Source organism: Pseudorasbora parva, chromosome 16 (genome assembly GCF_024679245.1).
Source record: "Pseudorasbora parva isolate DD20220531a chromosome 16, ASM2467924v1, whole genome shotgun sequence".
Classification (NCBI taxonomy): domain Eukaryota; kingdom Metazoa; phylum Chordata; class Actinopteri; order Cypriniformes; family Gobionidae; genus Pseudorasbora; species Pseudorasbora parva.
In genome coordinates, this window is record NC_090187.1 from 26,905,730 (window position 1) to 26,925,873 (window position 20,144).

General features: G+C 38.9%; 1 protein-coding gene and 1 long non-coding RNA gene across 3 annotated transcripts in view; one reads left to right on the forward strand and one right to left on the reverse strand.

Moving 5' to 3' along the window:
• grm3 (glutamate receptor, metabotropic 3) overlaps positions 1–20,144 on the reverse strand; it is a 60,671-nt gene that overhangs the window by 6,340 nt on the left and 34,187 nt on the right. For both annotated transcript variants that reach the window (XM_067420135.1, XM_067420134.1), the window contains exons 4-5: positions 5,983–7,058; positions 3,633–3,810 (exon numbers count right to left, since the gene is read on the reverse strand). In XM_067420135.1, coding sequence (XP_067276236.1) covers positions 3,633–3,810; positions 5,983–7,058 — 1,254 coding nt within the window. The remainder of the gene's footprint in view (positions 1–3,632; positions 3,811–5,982; positions 7,059–20,144) is intronic.
• LOC137043734 (uncharacterized) overlaps positions 3,799–20,144 on the forward strand; it is a 32,804-nt gene continuing 16,458 nt past the window's right edge. Inside the window, exons 1-3 of the long non-coding RNA XR_010898565.1 lie at positions 3,799–3,935; positions 4,048–4,213; positions 17,328–17,493. This is a non-coding gene — a long non-coding RNA (uncharacterized lncRNA). The remainder of the gene's footprint in view (positions 3,936–4,047; positions 4,214–17,327; positions 17,494–20,144) is intronic.

Consider the following 20,144-nt stretch of genomic DNA (forward strand, 5'->3'; position numbering starts at 1 on the left):
AAGAAAGAGCCAAAAGAGAATTAGAAGGGATGGAAAAGCGTTATATCATGGTAAAAGCATACAGTAGTGGCTAAGAGTGATTTCTGGAGGGGACATTTGTCACAAGTTCGATTAATATTTAAATATGAGGGCAGAACAAAACCCTTAAATTAGCTAAGGTATTTATCAGTCAAAAATATTTGGGAAACTACAGGTACAGGGTTTATTTTGCTATGCAAAAATGCTTACAGTAAAAAGCATATAAAAAGTTATTACTATTTAGTTTGTTCATAATTTCTTTCTATGACAGCTTGGGAAATATAACAAATAAAACTCGAAGCACAACTATGCAATACGCTTAAAAAAATGTTAACACGGTTTTTATAGTATTTAAATGGATCAAAGGATGAAGATGTTCCTAAGCCGGACATTACTTTTGGCCACTGCTATATAATATATCATAAGCGTTATATAATAGTAGTTATATTAGCAAGAAAATAAATCCAAACATGTTTTATATACTATGGAACCATGCAGTAATGCATATTTTTTGATTATCCACTTCTTTTATTTATTTATTAATTTATTACATACTGCAGATTTTTGACATATGGTCGGTATCACTTATCAAGGTATTCCATGCATAATGCGCTAACACTTTATTTTAACGTTCAGGTATTAACGATTAACTAGTTGCTTATTAGCATGCATATTACTAGGATATTTTCTGTTTATTAGTACTTATAAAGCACATAATAATGCCTTATTCTTCAGGACCTTATTCTACATCCCTTAATCCTACCCAACATCTAAACTTAAACACTACAAAAAGTACCTTACTAACTATTAATAAGCAGTAAATTAGGAGTTTATTGAGGCAAAAGTCGTAGTTAATAGTGAATATGTGTTCCCCATACAAAAGTGTTACCAAATTTGCATACTATGTATGCATACTATGTAGACCTTATGTAGCCTCACACCTTTTCAGCACTGCACTTGTTGTGTTCGGTCTTCCAGTTTGTATTTCCACAGTATAAAGGTAAGATCTTACAGATTTATGAATGAACTGCTCATTTTAAAATCTTCTTGCTCTACAGGAATTTGTTATGACATCCGCTTCAAACATTACAATGCTCATGCTATCTTTTGTTAACTCTACAATAAGTAAATCTACTTGACCAGTTAATTAGTCTTCGACGCCATAGAAATATACAGAGCTACCGCAAGAATAATGGAAGTTCAAACACCACATTCTAAAGACGACTGAGCTTTTGTCTCTCTGGCACATAAGGTCTATAGTATAGACTATACCGCAGCAAGCGATAGCACGTTAGAATGCGACTTTGAACACAGTCAGCCACTGATGGCCAACTTCAAAAAGGCACCACAAACTTTTCACAAAGTATACAGAGAACTTCTCCCATTTGATTCTCCTCTCATCACCTCCCTCCCCCTCTCTTCCCTCCTAGTGCGTGACTGTATGTGATCTCTGCTCTGCACGCTGCAGTGTCTTCTCTTCTTTGCAGTGTGTGTCATGTTATTTATTAGACAGATGAAATGTAAATAAAGATGAAACTGTTTACCTGATCTGTTTTTGTGCTTGTGAATAATGCATTAGAGCAGAAACTGTTGTCTGTGCACACATGGGCTTATTACCCGCCATCAGGTGGCAGAACGGCCGATCCCTGCCGCACTTTTCCTCTGTGCTCTTACACAACTGCTCTGTGTGACAATGCTGACATTAAAATCCTCAGTGTAAATTGGCATATCAAAGGGCTATAATCACTACAAACCGCCTGTGTAAGCACTGCAGAAAGTTCAACATTGACAACCAGTTGGGCTTGCGCGTCACTTGTATTTAGAGAAAAAATAAATAGCTTTGAGGCATTTTCTCAACGTATGCCATTTCTATGTTTTTTTGTGTGTGTGTATGTTATAATCACATTAGATCCGCAATGCCATAACCATGATGATGAAATCAACAATAACAAGTCTGGTTGATAACGTTTCTGAGAGGTTGCTATGTTATTGCTGGGTGGTTGCTAGGGTGTTTCAAATTATTACCAGGCCATTGTTAAAGTGTTCTAAGCATAGATATGTATGCATAGAACCCACATTCGACCGCTCTAGACACATCGGCACATCCGCCATCTTGGAACGGTCCAGTGTGTCGTCACTCACAGTAAAGGCCAAAGTATACTTCATTTTTTACACATACGTGAGTCAACGTACAGTGCGCGTGACTTGAATTTCGTCATCAGAAGAGTATGCACGTACTCGCAGTACTTTGTATGCGCAGGTTGCACATGCACATTTAATTTTTTCCCCCAAGCGAAGTATACTTCGCCGAAACAGCCGAGATTCGAAGTCCCGAAGAAATTAGATAACCTTTCACAGGTGAGAATGTTGTTTTGTGTTTTTATATGTATTAACTCAATATATAGAAATTCATTCATGCGTCCAGCTATATAGGTTGCAGACATACAGTCGACTTGCTCTTGAGTGTTCACAGACCGCCTTTGACCCTTCCAATATGGTGGGTGGCTCACATATAGCAAAGACTTATAGACATATACAGAAAGGCGGTTCACATACTACAATGAATGGGAGAGAGTGCAATGCCGAATAAGTTTAAATAAGTCCCTCCTTCTATAGAAAAGAGCTAATCGCCAATTGGTACAGTCATCGCGTCAATGCACCTGCCATCAGAAGCTCCGGTTCCTGTAGAAACAAGTTTGTTTTTTTGAGACGCACTCTTAAGGACTCTGCATGAGTATTAGCTTTGTCCAGCCTGAAAAATGCAGTATTTTGTCATGATTTGAGTGTTTAAAAACAACATTTATGAGACAGTTGTTGTCAAAATAGCATTGGGGATTTTTCAAATATGAAATTTAATCATAAGTCTGCTGAACAGTTTTGGAGAATTTGATGGTTCCCTATTCAAAGAAATAAGACCTGCACTTACATGCCCGAGTGGCATTTCAAACATTGGCCACCGATTGAAATTACTTGTCTTAAAGGGACTTTGCGTATAGTGGCCCAAAGAAACAGCCGCTAATGAGGCGTCTATGTGTATATACACCTATGGTTCTAAGTGAGTTGAAGCCAGTGTCTACTTTATAAATTAACAATATTGGCTTCCTAGACAATTTTTTTTATAGCATCAACACTTCCAATGTCCAGGGCATTATTTGTTTTTCTTTTATGCCCTGGGCCCTTCTCTTGACCCTGGTTTAAGCACTTTGCTAGGGTGTCTAGAGTAGTTTCCAGGCCAGGTGAAAATTTTATGTCTGATTGCTTAGAACAGTAATAAGTAGGTATAAATAATAAACAGTTACTCTGAGAAATAAAAGATAAGACCAATGATGATAGCAGTTTACAGAATTCTGAATAAATCTTTTTTCTCTAAATAGTGGCATGATTTAGAAATATTGTTTTTGGAAGTTTAGTTGAAAAAAAAATGTATTTAGTTAGTTAATTTATTTTTTATCAAAATCCCAATAAGACACTACTGGAGGGGGGGAAAGTATGGATAAATAAAGAAATGTATAAATGAGAGAATACTCTCCTCAGTGTCACACAATTATCTGTATTCTTTGTGTAAATGTTAATATCTAATATACAGTATCTGTCTGTTTGTGTATAGATCTCACCATTGGACGCGTAGCTAGTGGCCGGCCCGCTTACACTGAACCGGTTCATGTTTAACCGATGACTGGTGACGTTCTTCTGAGGCTGGAACATGATGATGTGGACTTTGGGGGCAAACATGCAGCCCAACACCACAAATCCACTCAGACTGACAGATATACACATGGTTGTGGTTTGGACCTGAAAGAAAGAGGACAAAAGCAATTAATTTCTCACCTATCATTGTCTCTATGGTGACTCCCGTTTATTCCAATAATCAGAAGCTATTAGTTGTGACTATCAAGAACCCCTTGGCTAATAAAGAGGTAGGGCACGGGGGTATAATAACAGTGACATTTAGCAAAGTGCTGCGTAAATAGCATTTGATTAGAAGTAGTTGAACGTCTCCCATTAGCAACATAATTTTCCTCTCTCCAGTTTTAGATCTTCGCGTTGTTCCCCGCAGTCCCCCGTCAAGGCGCACCGCTGTGAGTGAAGGGAAGGAGGACGGATATAACGCTAAACTGAACAGGAATCTCTCAACCCCAGGGGAACACAACTCCGTTCCGCTTAAAGAACAATTTCACAGGGAGCTAAATGAACGGTACGATCTGTTTCTGTTAGACCTTTATCTCAATAGGAATTATCAGTGGGTTTAAATAAGTTCCCTACTGCATACATTCGTTTCCTGCTAAAAATACCCAAACCGATTAGCTGTTCCATTAGTCTTGCTCATATTTTCTGCAGTGTAATCAGCGTGAGCAATCTACAAAGATGCCCTTATTCCGTTGTGTTCTCTACGGTTGGTTGGTAGCTCTGATCTCGCGGCTGCATGCATTTGCACTCGGGTTTGATCCTGCCCTTCCACAGGCATCAGCATTGTGGGCGAGCGGTCTCTGAGGGCCGCGTCTCTTGAGCAAAGAGCCTCTCTTCGCACTTCATTGACTGCGGCCTAGTAAGACCCATTTTTGTCCTGCTCCCTGCAAGAATTTCTCCTTGCGTCAGCAGGACATCTACGTCTGGCAATGCTCTTTGTGTACTTCAAGTTTCCAATGGATTCACTCGGTGTGGTGAATGACAGGCTCGGTTATAGACGCGATCAGACACTGTCACATGGAATCACTGAATGTTATATATTTGTTGCATCAACTAGCTATTGAGTTGTCTTTTGAGGCTACGTGTTTGCTGAAGATTTAAATTTGTCAACAGATTTCTATCTGACAGTTCTGCTTACTTGGTGTAATTCCTAATACACGGAACAGCTATCCGAACAGCAGGCATCTTGCAGTCCCACAAGCATGAATACAAGACAACACTGTCTGTTTTGCATGTTAATGGCTTTTTTTCTGGTTCCGCTTTTCAGCACAGATCAGTTTGATTCATTCTCACTAAAGTAGATTAAATCTAGCTGTGTTCAGTTAGCTTCAGGTAATTTAATTTGATTTGAGCAGTTTTTCTGCTTATGTCAGACAGGACTGGGCAAAATACCGTTGTGTTAAAAATGGGTTACTTTTAAATTCATGAGTTGGAATTTTAATTGATTTGCAAGGAAGTTGAATTCATTTTCATCTGTACAGTTACAATTATAGTTGTAATTTAAGTGAAAAGTTAAAGAAAGATGTCCCCTACCCTCAGAATTGGGGCAGAAGTTCCCCAGTCGTATGTTGGTGCTGGTGTTTTTATTAATATAATAATCATTATCAGTAACATTAATCGTTATTATTTAACAATTCCAAAAATTAGATTTGTCATTAAATGATTAATAATGACATTAAATGATATATATATATATAGTATTAAATGAGCACTGTTCCAACAAAGGGTAAGCTATATGTATTTTAAGTCAAGTCAAATAAATCTTATTTAAAATCGTTTAGATCTCTGTAAACCTTTTGTTTTTTGTTTTGTTTTGTTCTTTACTTTCAGACAAGGCTTTGTCAAGCTTTCATTTAAGCTTTATCTTAACGCAACTTAATTTTCTACTTAAAGGGATAGTTCACCCAAAGATGAAAATTAGCCCATGATTTACTCACTCTCAAGTCATATAGGTATGCATGACATTCTTTGTTCAGACTAAGCTCTTCCAGGCTTTATAATGGAAGGGACCAGTTAAGCTAGTCAGATGTAGCATAAGCACGTTATATGACGGACAGATGCACTTTTATGGACTTAAAATACAGAGCAACAATCACTGCTATTATAATGCTTGCAATAACCTTTTAAGGGAAAGATACTTTGACGTTGGTGTCTAAACAACCTAGGAGGCCACTGTCTTTTATTGTATGGGCTTTTGTGCTTTGCAGAAGAAAATAAGTCATACAAGTTTGACAAAACGTGAGTAAATGATAACAGAATTTCACATTTCAAACGCACCCTGTAGTCACTGGAGGTGACGTAGAAGATGGGCAGAAAGGCCAGCCAGATGATGCAGGTGGTGTACATAGTGAATCCGATGAACTTGGCCTCATTGAAGTTCTCCGGACATTTGCGGGTCTTGAATGCGTAGACCGTGCAGAGGACCACCAGAACCACGTTGTAGCTTAGCGAGAGCAGCATGCTAGAGTCCCGTACGTTACACTTCAAAATGACAGTCTGACGTTTCTCTGGCGTGGTGAACCGCCGCGTACCGGGAACTTCCAGCAGTAACCAGACGGACACTAACAAAAGCTGCACTGAGATCAACGACAGACAGATGAACACCTGTGAGCTGGGACTGATGAAGCGCGGTCGCTGAGCCCCGCCTTCCTTCACGCCGCTGAAGATGCGAGCGATGCGATTGGTCTTCGTGAGCAAGGCGGAGTAGCACACAGCGAACGAGGTACCGAGGCCTAACCGCCGCAGCGTGCACACGATAGGCGACGGTTTTGCGATGAATATGAAAGTCATGACGTACGACATGAAGACACCGAGCAGCAGGATGTAACACAGCTCTCGACCGGACGCTTTGACCAGCGGTGTGTCGTTGTGCCGAATGAAAACGATGAAGACCATTAAGGTACAGATGAAGCCAACGCATGCAATTGAGATGGGCCCGATGGCCCAAGCGTCCTCCCACATGATGTAGTCCTCAGGAAGGTCGTAGCATCCGGTAAGGTCAGGACGGGGCCACTGGCCAGGTGCGCAGGGCATGCATGTGAACTCATCTGGCAGGTATTCATAGGGCTCGCAGGGAGTGCAAATCCAGCAGCAGTATTCACCCGCTTGCATCTTCTTCATCTCATTAGGAGCACAAGGGTCGCTGCATTGAGACGTGGGTACGTCCGCTCCTCTTGGCCAGCCGATCAAGCCCTCGTTTAGAGAAAGATTCTCCGCCCACTCTCCGATCTGGATATAAGTGAACTTGTCACTGCCTGGAACTCTCTGGTAGTTGAAGATGTTGTAGCGGCCCATCCCGTCGCCATATGCATCAAATTTTACTTGATTCTCCAAGCCGACAGGGGAAAAGGGAGCTAGAGAGAGAGAGCACAAGAAAGAGGGGGAGAAGTTAATTCACACATATTAAGTGGGATGAAACACATTAACTCAAGAACAGATAGTTTCCCTTTATGAATGTCTTTGGTTATTATCAGTAAGTACATAAACGGCTGCAGGCTCATGAAGCAGGCGAAGAAAAGTATCATCAAATCTCTAAAAAAAAATTATTACACAATGCTCTCCGACTTGCGTGTTTGAGGAGGAATCGGGCTGTATTCTGTCAGGGTTTATGTGCTAGGTATTGGGTTTATCGCTCATATGAAGTCTCCCACACACCTCTGTAGTGTAGCTCGGGGCTCTGGGAGAAAGCGTCCTTGGTCAGCACATTGCAAAATAAGACATGGGCAAATGAGCAGAGAGGAGCTGATGCTTCTGTCTCGAGTTTTTGCCTCAGGGAGAATGATATATTGTGAACCGAGAGAAAAGACGAGAAGAAAATGTCCCTCAAGGGATGATGGTGAAACTGTCACTACTGTTTGTACAAGAGATTATTTTTCAATAGTGGCAAAAGAGAAAAATGAGAATTGAAATTGTGGATTTCTATCTATCTATCTATCTATCTATCTATCTATCTATCTATCTATCTATCTATCTATCTATCTATCTATCTATCTATCTATCTATCTATCTATCTATCTATCTATCTATCTATCTATCTATCTATCTATCTATCTATCTATCTATCTATCTATCTATCTATCTGTCTGTCTGTCTGTCTGTCTGTCTGTCTGTCTGTCAATTTATTTTTTTTATCTTTTGCTCTATCGCTCTGTCCATCTAAAAAGTAATAGTAATAACATGTTATTTCTTTCTTTATGTTATCATTTTTGTCATTTTAATCATATGCAAGTACACAAATAGTTGGCTACAGCCAAACCTGGTGCAGTATGTTTTCTCTGCATGGTGTAATTGCTCAGAGGGTCTCTGGAAGCTTGCTGCTGGATGATGATTCATCAGATAAGGAAAGCAGGTTAGAAGTTATGAACCCCATCATTCAAAAAGATAATGTCAATGTCAACACCCATGCGCTCACAGACCCCCTCACACACATGCAGCTGAGGTGCAATGAAATCCACAAACATCTTGCTGTATTCGAGAACTTCATCGTGCGCTGGATCAAATTAACCTTCTGTGGCCCATAGTTCATTTCTTTGTTGCTCATCTGTTCATTCCACGATTTGATGGCAGGCGACCGACCTCCATAATGTGTAATCATCCCTCATTGGCGGCAGATGCCGAGCACACCCCTGTATTAAATAATCAACATATGGTAACAGGATAACTGTAATATAATTACCCGTTACAAGCACTAATTGCAGCTAATTAGTTTGCGCTGAGCCTCCAAGGATGTGGACACCGTTTGTGGAACAAATATTTTTAATATAGCATTCATAGAAACAATCTGATATATCTGTCTGTCCTTTCCATCGTCCGTCCGTCTGTCTGTCTGTCTCTCTATAGGCCTATCCCTACATCTATCCATCTCATTCATTGATCTTTATACCTATTTTTCTGTCTATCACAAGTCCAGTGATGGATGGATATATATGGGGTTATGATTGAGGGTGAAATAACAGTGATAAATCAATGGGTAGATAGATACCCATTAAATTACTAAAGACTAAATTAATAATATTAGATAATGTATGAATTAGGGGTGTGGCAATTTACCAGTATCGACGATAACCGTGATATTCAAAGCACGAAATATCGACATTGTATTAATTTAGGGAATGGCGATATACCATATTGGTGATAACCACGCTATTTAAAATGAATAGGACTCTTATGATTACATGACAATTTAATAATCCCGAGTCTGATTGGAGCCTGTGTTTCTTTTTCTTTCTCCCTATTACCTGACTGCTGCATAAAAACAGTTGAATGTATAAATGTATTTTTTAATTGGTCATACAATATGATCTGGTCCTCAATTCATTCTCAAAATCTTCTATTCTATGGCAGGATACAAATAAAAATGTAAGAGTTTTTTATTGTACATCGAGCCTTTGATGCCTTGTTTCACTTTTAACTAAAGTTTAACACAAACTTTTAACTAAAAAAGCAACTAAAACTTTTAATGAAAAAAAAAATACACAAAAAACAGTAGGGTTATACATTTATCGGCCATCATATTGTAAGTCTGTCACAACATTAAATAACTGCAGCTTATCAGTGTCGATCACGATATCTCTGTGCATCCCTGACAGATGTTGGCATGTTTTGTCATGGGATGGTTTAGACACAGATGGAGTAAATCAACAAATCAGGCTTGCAGTCTTGACGGTGCCTTAAAATAGCTCAATTGATCTAAACAGATTGCACAAGACCGGCAAGAGCAGTTTAACCTGTGTGAGGAGAGCGTTTCTGTATTACTGCTCGACAAATCACTCAGACTGCTCATGGAGTGGAGGGACATAAACTTACAAACCGACTGAGAGTAAACAAGAATTTATAATGTACATCAAATTCACTGTAGAGAATTCACAGTTGTTTACGGTTGTTTTGACATTTTAAGGCATACAGATCATCAAAGGCATACCTGTAACCAATCAATGTAGCTCAAATCAATGTTGATATCGGGTGTCATGAATACATTTTTTTGAAAGAGAAAAAAAACATTGTAATACCTTAATGGTCCTATATGTAAGACATTGTTCTGCTTGATGAATGCTGATTATTCAATGCCTGTTTCAGCAGGTTATGCCAGTATAGGCGGCGACAAGTGACTGAGTGATCTTTATGAGTGAATCACTGATTCATTTATTCCACCGGTTCTTTTAAAGTTGAAATACATTAAGAGCCTGCTCTCAATGGCGCACTTCATGTGCACTTGTCTTGTGGTCTTAGTACGACTGTCGTGTGCATGTGTCAGTTCCATCCATCTGTGGTCTCCCAATGGTTTACATTATGCCTAGTTCATTATTATGTGATACATTGACCCCCCAAAAAATCCCTGAAACATAATGCAAAGTGAAAATTGGATGAGCTCAGTGCAGATTAATTTCCCAACAATTATTTTTCTTGAATTGGAATGTGTGCAAAGTAATACTGGGCGATTGGAGGATGTCAAGGATGCACTTGATGTATCCTTCAAAATAAGCCAAAACCTTCCAACTGCCTTTCAAGGATTCTTTAAAGTCCCAGTGAACCGGATGTAGCACGTTAGTTTTCTTCATTGCTGTGATGTATTTCCAAGTGAAACAGAATATTGAATAGAGGGCAGGATTTAACTTCAGAGCTCCTCCTCTCCACCTCGCGCTCATAGCTGACTAAAGCTTGGAACATGCTCTGCAAGAACAAATACATTTGTTTGTTTTCTCAGGGTGGCAAGAAAACTGTCAAACTGCCGTCATCTGAGAAGGAAAGCCGTTTCCAGACCGGAAGTTACTTTTCAGATTTTGTTTTAAGATTACAGCAACACATTTTTTTTTCTTCTGTGTATTAACTTTACAGATAAATTGTTCACACTAAGACATGTAACATATGCTAACAAAGTAAATAGGGTCAATTCTGATTTCATGAGAACTTTAAATTGAGACATCCATTGGCAACCAATATATGCAGCCTTTCTACGACGCAGCCTAAATTCATTCAGCAATGGAACTAGTGACATATGTTTATGAGTCATTAAATCATGTACTCTAATGATTCGTTAAAAAACACTGATACATAAAAAAATTGTGTAATGTATAATTGAAATCACACTTAAACATTTTGGAAACACTGTTGCATTCAGCAGAAATCTGCTAGTTTTAACTTGTGCTCTGTCTTTCTGTCACTCTCTCGGGTAATATACACTTGCCAGTTATTCTTTAAGCTCTATGGTGACATTATTTTCCATTTTGACAAAGACACAGAGAACTGGCAATGTGACATCATCTCTGAGCATGAGCCGCTTGACTCTTAGGTATTACAACATGTCAGTCTGGCATCTAAGATGTTTCTAAATTTCAGGTTTTAAAAACAACGTATCTCTGCCGTGCATACCTCTGCAACTGACAGTCGCCATTCAGATACAGCATCCCCGTCAAGCACACACATACACGCATACATGTACATCCGCAAACACAGCGCACAGCTGAGTATGACAGTTTGAATGGCTTGTTCACAGAGAAAGAGAGAGCAGAAAGAAATGATAACAGAGTTGATAGCAGAGGTAGGAGACTACAGTTACTTGACTCGAGTTGCTCATTTAAGGATTTGTGAATTGCTTGACTAAATGAACAAAATGACTTGGACAAATGACTCAGCACTGTACGTGGACTTGTAAATAAATCAACATGACAAATTATTTTACAAAATGATAGTGACAGAACCACTAGCACCGCTCATCAGAGTCTACAAAGTGCACAAACATGCAGATAGATTCCATTTATCGAGTTTCGTTTTCCCTCAGAGTATCTGTTAACAAAATTAAATGTAATTTTAAATACATTTTTGTATTTTTCTTCTTCTTTTTCTTTCGGCTGTTCCCTTAAGGGGTCACCACAGTGAATCATCTGCCTCCATCTATTCGTATCCTCTGTATCCTCTTCTCTCAGACTGACCTGACCTATCACACAACAGACCTGACACTTTTCTCCACCCATTCCAACCTGCCTGCACAAGCTTCTTCACCTCTTTTCCACACTCCCCGTTGCTCTGGACTGTTGACCCTAAGAACTTAAAATCCTGCACATTTTTGTATTTTTATGTACTTCTATTAGTTTATGCTCACCAAGACAGCATTTAAAAATAAAAAAATACATTTGATCATTTTAATACATCCTTTTTTTATAAATTTGGATTTCTTTGCATCATGAGTACTTTCTAAATTGTTATTAATTTAAACATCAAATATTTTTTGTTATATACTTATACTATATATACTATATGTATATGTAAATATATGTTCCCTTTCAGTCGGTCACGTTCAACGTACGTCGGATGTCACCGACGAATTGGGATCACTTCTGGGAGCCCCTATCAGCTTCGAGATGTAGAGAACTGGCCAATGACTATTGGCATGCGTGCTTCGCATATCGCACCCCACCCTGCAGCGCAGGCATAAAGCGGAAGCGATCACAACGCGCTATTGTCATTCACTTTGAAGCCAAACACGGTGTTGATGAAGAAGACTGTTCCTGCTTCAGCAGAGAGAGAAAGAGCGAGAACAACAGAAGATGCTTCTTTGAGTGCTTGGTGAGATGGCACGATCAGCGACGACCGCGAGGTCACTGAGACAGTGATAAACTGCTGTTTTCACAGCACTGTTTGGTATGTTGGTTCGGTGAGTGCATACACAGGGTTGCACTAATCTACTGTGTTTTGCCGCGGTCGTTCCTGGGTGCTTTAGCCCATTTAAAAGAGCAGCGCGTGTGGCACTGCGTCTTTTTCAAGACGTCATTCCACTCGCACTTTTATGGTCCTGACGCAACGAGCCCTCTCGCATAACAATGTTGAGATTGCGTTCATGGGTGATCCATGTTCTCTCAGGAGAACAGGATCACGTCAGCGTTTAGTAACTTACAAATTCATACTTTTTTTCAAATATACTTTTTTATACCGAATTTAAGATTGCACGCAATGAAAAAGTCTCCATCATAATTTGAATCAGCAACAGATGAGGCGAAAAGGACACCTTTTGTAAATGTCCTCCAATCAGTGAATTAGTTCTCTTGTTGCCAGACAGAACTCCTTGCATGGCCAATCACATCAAAGCATGACCAGAGTGAGCTATTTTAATTAATTATGATTTTGAGTTCATACAACTTGAAATCTTAAAGGGGGGGTGAAATGCTGTTTCATGCATACTGAGCTTTTTACACTGTTAAACACTTGGATTCCCATCCTAAACATAGTCAAAGTTTCAAAAACTAATGTTGGACGTTTGATAGAGTATTTCTGTGTCAAAAATACTCCTTCCGGTTTCTCACAAGTTTCGGGGAGTTTTTTTCGAGTATGGGTCTACTTGACGTTAAAAGAACGGAAGGTCCTTGTATGGGCCGTACGGGCTCTTCTCCCGGTAGGGTGCGCGCGCGCGTCACTAGCGCGAGAGAGGAAATGCACGCTGTAAACAGTCTCTCAGCTGCAGATCCAGTCGTCCGTGAACACTAATGTCGGTTATAGTCCGCGCCGCGCTCCACTTCATTCCTCCACTTTGACATTAAGGCGACTTCAACGATTCAGCACAGCATTCCGGGAAGGCAGCGATGCATTTGAACCGATTTGAATGCAGAAATGCTTCAGTCGCATCGCAAAGTGGATCTCCACACTCCAAGAAGTGTGTTTTTGACGGAGCCGTCCCAGCGATAAAGGTTCGGTCCTGGAAGCAGCCGGTAAGTAAAACTGCTTCAAATGTCTGTGCTGTGCTTATCGTCGCGTATGTAAACATCAGTAAACGACACGATCGCGTGCTTCGTCATTCAAATGCACTAACGGACTTCATCGCTGTTCTATGTAACTTATAACGTTACACTACTCTGACGTGCAAAACCGTTTTGCTTGCTACTAAGGTTTGGTCGCATACAATAGTCCATAAACCGAATCATGTCATGTTGACAGGCCTCTAAATACAGTACTTACCACAGAGACGGACGTCCTGCTGTTGCTGCTTCTATTTCAGCCTCCGAATTAGATTCTGGATCATATCTATTAGCTGAGATGGGTTTCTCCACGCTTGAGGACGTCACCGCTTTGCGCATATGTCATTCTTTAGCTCCGCCCACATGATACGCCTCCGGGCGCTCGGTTTTTTCCGGAAAGACTCGGTACAGCCCATATTTCTTTTACAAATATAATAAAACGAAAGACTTTTCGGAGATATGAAGGATGCAATACTACTCTATAGGTACTCAAGATTGACATGAGATGGACTGAAACTGAGTGTTTCACCCCCCCTTTAAGTTTATGTATTTTGTACAATACATAAAAATTCAGGTCTCCAAATGAAAATTTTCAAGTGACTGATCACATCTAAATTTTTCAGTTGGCCGAATTGACTTTCTGTAAATTAAATTGCACCAATTCACAGAATTTAAATTCGGCCAACTGAAAAATGTATAAAGACACAGAATTTAAATTCCGCCAACTGAAAAATTTGTGTGCAATTACTTATTCACAAAAAAGTTCAATTTAATCAAAAATATTTGCTAAAATTACTCAAAAGGAAGACCATGTTAGACCAACTTGAAATTATTAAGTTAGTAGAACTTTTTCTAAAACCTTGAGTATACACTACTTAATCAATTTAATTAATTTGAACGTTCGGGAACAGAGATGCTATCAATGCTTTCCAACATTGCTGTTTACATGACAATAAATCTTCCACAGAACAACAAATACACAAGCTCTTCTTTCTCTTGTGCCTGTTCAATGTGTGTGTGTGTGTGTGTGCGTGTGTGTGTGCGTGTGTGTGTATGTATGTGTTTGTATCTGTGTTAATGGTGGGTGGATGAGCGATGGCTTTGTTTCATAGTGTATTATGTTGTTGTTGTGTGTGTGTGTGTGTGTGTGTGTGTGTGTGTGTGTGTGTGTGTGTGGGGGGGGGGGGTTAAGAATATAAGCAAGGTGAAAACTCTTCTGTATCTTTTTAGTGTCAAAGTGTTTGCTGCTCTGAAAATACACCATTGCTAAAATAATAATCTATTGTCACGAGTAAATATTTACTCCAGATCTGTGAATTTTAGAGGCGGCTAATTAGTTGTGAGTGATCTAGTGGCTACAGATGGAGGTGATGGTTAAATTTCAGCATTCAGTGTGTGTGTTTGGCAATGGTGGGCGGACGAGCAATTGTTTTGTTTCATGGTGTGTGGGTTGAAAGTGTCTGAGAATAGGAAAAACACAAATATCCCATATTGTCTCCCTCTCTCTCTCTCTCTCTCTCTCTCTCTCTCTCTCTCTCTCTCTCTCTCTCTCTCTCTCTCTCTCTCTCTCTCTCTCTCTCTCTCTCTCTCTCACTCTCTCACTCTCTCTAAGGGGTTTGTTCAACCAAAAATGCTCACCCTCATGTCGTTCCAAACCCTTAAGACCTTTAATAATCTTCGGAACACAAATTAAGATTTTTTGATAAAATTCATGAGCTCTTTGACCCCTCCATAGACAGCAATGTAATTAACACGTTCAAGGTCCAGAAAGGTAGTAAAGACATTGTTAAAATAGTCCATGTGACTCCAGTGGTTCAACCTTCATTTTATGAAGCACTAAGAACACTTTTGTCTGCAAAAAAAACTAACAAAAATAACCACTTTTATTCAACAATGTCTTCACGTCTGTGTCAGTCTTCTAAGCTGTTGACGTAGTAAATATAGTCGTGCAGTCTTTCCGAGTTACGTCAGAGCAGCATGCCGGCTTACCATTGGCCGAAGTTGTTCATGTCAGCACCACAACGGCCAACAAACGGCCTAGAAAACACTGACACACACTGACGAGAAGAAATCGTTGAATAAAATCATTATTTTTTGCCCACAAAAGGTATTCTCGTCGCTTCATAAAATGAAAGTTGAACCATAAGAGTCACATGGACTATTTTAAAAATGTCTTTACTACCTTTCTGGGCCTTGAAAGTGTTAAAGGGCTCATGTGTCTAAATGAAAACTATGTAAAATACTTTAATTAAAAATTCACATTAGTATTGTAAGAAAATATCAATTTTACTTGCTCGAAAACAGCTCTGTTTTCACCAAATCATTTCAGTGCATACAGCTTTAAATGATAAATGACCCCGCCCCTCTGTTCTGTGGGCCAGTACGTGGAGTCGTTGCCCTTCACAACAGGAGATGCGAAAGAATGGCTACACGAATCTCCGAGGACACATCTGTGCAACTTAATATCAATTTTAACCGGAGTCAGACCCAGGACAAAATGACAGCACTAACGAAATTCAGCAATTAAGGCTAAACAGGATGTTTCTGATTGGTTGGTTAATGTAATGTTTCTTTGATCTATCTTGATGTACTGGCAGGGTAACGTTAGTGCAGTGAGATACAAATGCTATGTGTTTATTGATTTATTTGTTAGTTCATTGACAGATTGATGTTACACCTAATGCCAATAAAACCTTTTTTTTCTGTAATTTTTTTTTGTGAAAAAGTTTGAAAGTTTGTCAGTTATGCGTTATCTATGCATTGTAATAACTGTTACAACACAATTTTTTTTTTGACAGTAACAGACACAGTTATGAACCATCTACATAATTAAGCTTAGTGTAGTGTTACCACGTCCACATTAACGTTAACAGTTTCCACAATGGCGGACTGTGATGACGACAGCTTGAGCTCACTCAGGGCGGGTCTGAGGTGAAACACGGCTGTCAATCAACAGTCGTGGGAGGGGTGTCCGACCGTGTGAGGCCACACCGTTGAACAGCTCGATTTGAGACAGGAGAAAACATATAAAGAGATTTAAAAAATTCAGTCTCTCGATGTGCAAAACTGATAGAGACATACTCCAAGCGATTTACAGCTGTAATCGCAGCAAAAGGTGGCGCTACAAAGTATTACGTTTTTGGTATTAACAGTATTAACAATTTTTCAGTTTTTGATTTGTTAAAAAAGTTTGAAATATCCAATAAATTTCGTTCCACTTCATGATTGTGTCCCACTTGTTGTTGATTCTTCACAAAAAAAAAAAAAACAGTTTCATTATGTTTGAAGCCTGAAATGTGGCAAAAGGTCGCACAGTTCAAGGGGGCCGAATACTGTCGCAAGGCACTGTGTATATATATATATATATATATATATATATATATATATATATATATATATATATATATATATATATATATATATATATATATATAGATATAGATATAGATATAGATATAGAGAGAGAGAGAGAGAGAGAGAGAGAGAGAGAGAGAGAGAGATTTAGTGTTCACAATCTGTGATGTAATACACCATTCTATCCACATTAATTTTGTGATTGGTAGTTTGGTTGTATATGCCTTTTGTTTTTTAAAATCATTACAAAACCATGCACAAGCCAATATAAGCAAAATCTCCAGCCCGCAGAGCGCTATTTCTGTGCTGCATACAGTTTCTTTAGTGTCTGTCAGATATATTACTTATTAGATAACATTTTGGATAGGATGTTATTAGAAGGTAATAGAAACTTACAAAGCAAGGCAGGTCATACGTTTTTTTTTGAAGGCTAATATCTACAAGTGTTTGTGCTTAGTGTCTCAAAGAGTGTTACTCAATAGAATCCCTGTATTTCTCGATCTTACTTGTTTTTTGTTTTATTCTCCTTCTCTCTGTTGACAGAACACCCCCATGTAACCCTACTGGATTACCTCACCACTTGATGCCATGTGGCGACCTAATTGCTATAGCAACGGCATGTTGCCACAGTGTGTTAGGGTATTCGAGGAGTCAGGCTCTTGGAGATGTGACAGGCTCTTCGCAGCACAGAAACGCTCTGACACAGACGGTAAGGTTTTTACGCAACACCACTGACAAGAGGAGCTGTCTGTGAATAGCACTTTGTGACATCCAGCTAACCGCTTCTAACACTTTTAACATGCAATAAACCATAAACAGTTCCTCCTGGAGGAACATTCAAGGAGGTGGTGGAATAATCTTCAGGGTTGTGGAGTAAATGGTACACCTGATATTAACATCTGTCTTTAAGTGATTCAATCGCAAATGATCAGCTGAGATAGTTGCCATTTACACACTGAGGCATTTCTCAAAATACCTTCTTTTATGTTGCACAGAAAAGTGTTATTTTAGGCTTACAGTTTAATGTCATCATAGTTGGATTATCCTGCTTATACCATGGTCGCTTGCCAGCATTGACAACTCAAAGCTGTTATTGATGTTTGAATTGCAATATTTGACCGGAAGGATAAAACTGATGGATATTTTTGCTTAAAAAGTTGAAACGTTTTCAACTTCTGGCACGAGCAATGGCAGAGATGCGCAACGGAACCCCAATTCTGTTCGGCAACTCATGACGTCACCGATTCAAAGTAAATGACAAGAGTTAACGCCGACGCCCCGTGTGAAAGCACAATTAGACAAAGTAGTGCCTAAAGCCTTGTTCACACCGGGACAATTATTGTATGTTTATCACTGACAACATTTCCATTAAAGGTGCACTATGTAGGATTTTTGCAGTAAAATATCCAAAAACCACTAGGCCAGTGTTCATTTTTTTAATTTAGATTTCTTACAATATCCCAGATGTTTCCAACTAGTTGTAAATTGTGATAAAATTGCTATTTTAACCAAGGAAACAGGACGTCTGAGGGAGTCGCCTGTCAATTAAATCATATCTGTGTTACCCTCTGTTTCCGGATTTATTTGGCAGAAATGCTTTACTCTTAGCAGTGTGAACAAGTGACACAGCAGCTGCTAAGCGAACGCACAGAGTAACGTCATAACATCATTTTAAACACACTTAAATGTATCTAACATGATAAATAGAGCTGAGCTACCATGACCGGAAAAGCGAAAATGGCGCCCGCGACTGTGTCCCGTCTAGACATGTGCCGATTTTCGATAATGCGATTTATCACGATAATGAATATGCACGATATTGTTATCGTGGGCACTTTAAAATATCGTAAATAATAATTTATTAACAATTTATAATTTTTTTATAATGCACTCAAGAATATTTTGCCCCTCAACCGTATAAATGCTCAACACCGCTGTATTCTGCGTCAAAGGGACACGCGCTCAGATATAAACAAGCCCAACGTGCGTTTGCACATGACTGAACCGGTGAAGGAGACGCGCTGCTGAAGTGCCGCTCAGTGACAGCAGAGGGCGCTGACGAACTGCAGAATGCAGCCGGTTACCCCGGAAACCAGCAAACAAAACAAAAAACGCGTGTAGTTTTTAAAACAGCCATTCGTTTTTGTAATCTCAATGTTGTTCATCACAGCACCAAATACTCAATACTTAAAGACTTAATAGGCTATTTATTTTCAAATTTAAACATTTTTATGTTTTAATCTGGACTACAACCCTAATAATTAGAACTGTTCTAATTATTTGTTATTGTTCAGTATAACTTTGAGATACGACTTCATTACTTAACATGTTAATTCATTATTACCAAACTGACAATGAAAAATACTTATAAAGAATTAATCATTCTATGTTAATTTCTTAGTTACTTTTTAATAACATTAAAATCAAAATAACTTTTAATGGACCTAAGATAAAACTAACAATGATCAGTATTTCTTAACTAACATTAACAAAAACATTATACTTTCTGTACCAAATGTAGCTATTGCTCAATCTTAGTGAATGCATTAACTAATGAGACCTTATTGTAATTTGTAAGCCTACCTGTTGTTCTTTATAGCCTAATTCTTTTGCACTTTAATCTGTTCGAAATTTTTACTTTTACAGCTCTGAAAAAAATCAAGAGACCACTTAACATTGATTTCTCAATGAGGGGTCTCTTAATTTTTTTCCAGAGCTGTATATATTTTTGGTGTATTATTGTATTTATTATTTAAACATTCAGTTATTTTTGTTCTTACAAAAATAGTTCTTAAAGCTTTTATGCTATGGCAACACTTTTTTTTGCAACTTATTTAAATATCGTGATAATATCGTATATCGTGATAAAACTTCATCAATTAATCGCAGCATGAAAAATTGATATCGGCACATGCCTAGTCCCGTCATAATAAAATTCCCGTTGCCCGAAAGCCGTGTGTTGCGTAACAATCGGCCCAGTGGCCTTGCTCAGCTCCACAACACTCAGTCCTGCTCTGCTTCAAACTACAGTAATTTTAATGTCCAGAAATCATGTTGATGGATGTGGTTGAGTCCTTTCCTGATTCTTTTCCACCGGCTGTGAGGTGAAGACCACATGTCCCAAGATTCTGAGCTCATTGGCGTCATATAACTACGCCTTTTGTTTTAAAACTTTTTTTTTCCTCTTGCGATAAGTCATTAAAAAAAATGATGCCACGGATGTTGGTAGGTTATTGTATATCCCAGGCACCGAACTAGCCATTATTTTTAATCGGAGATGTAGGCGTTATCCAAGCATTAATGGCAAAGAAAGAACTTGTGTTCTGTCTGACATATGCCGTCATCTTAAAAGAATGGTTG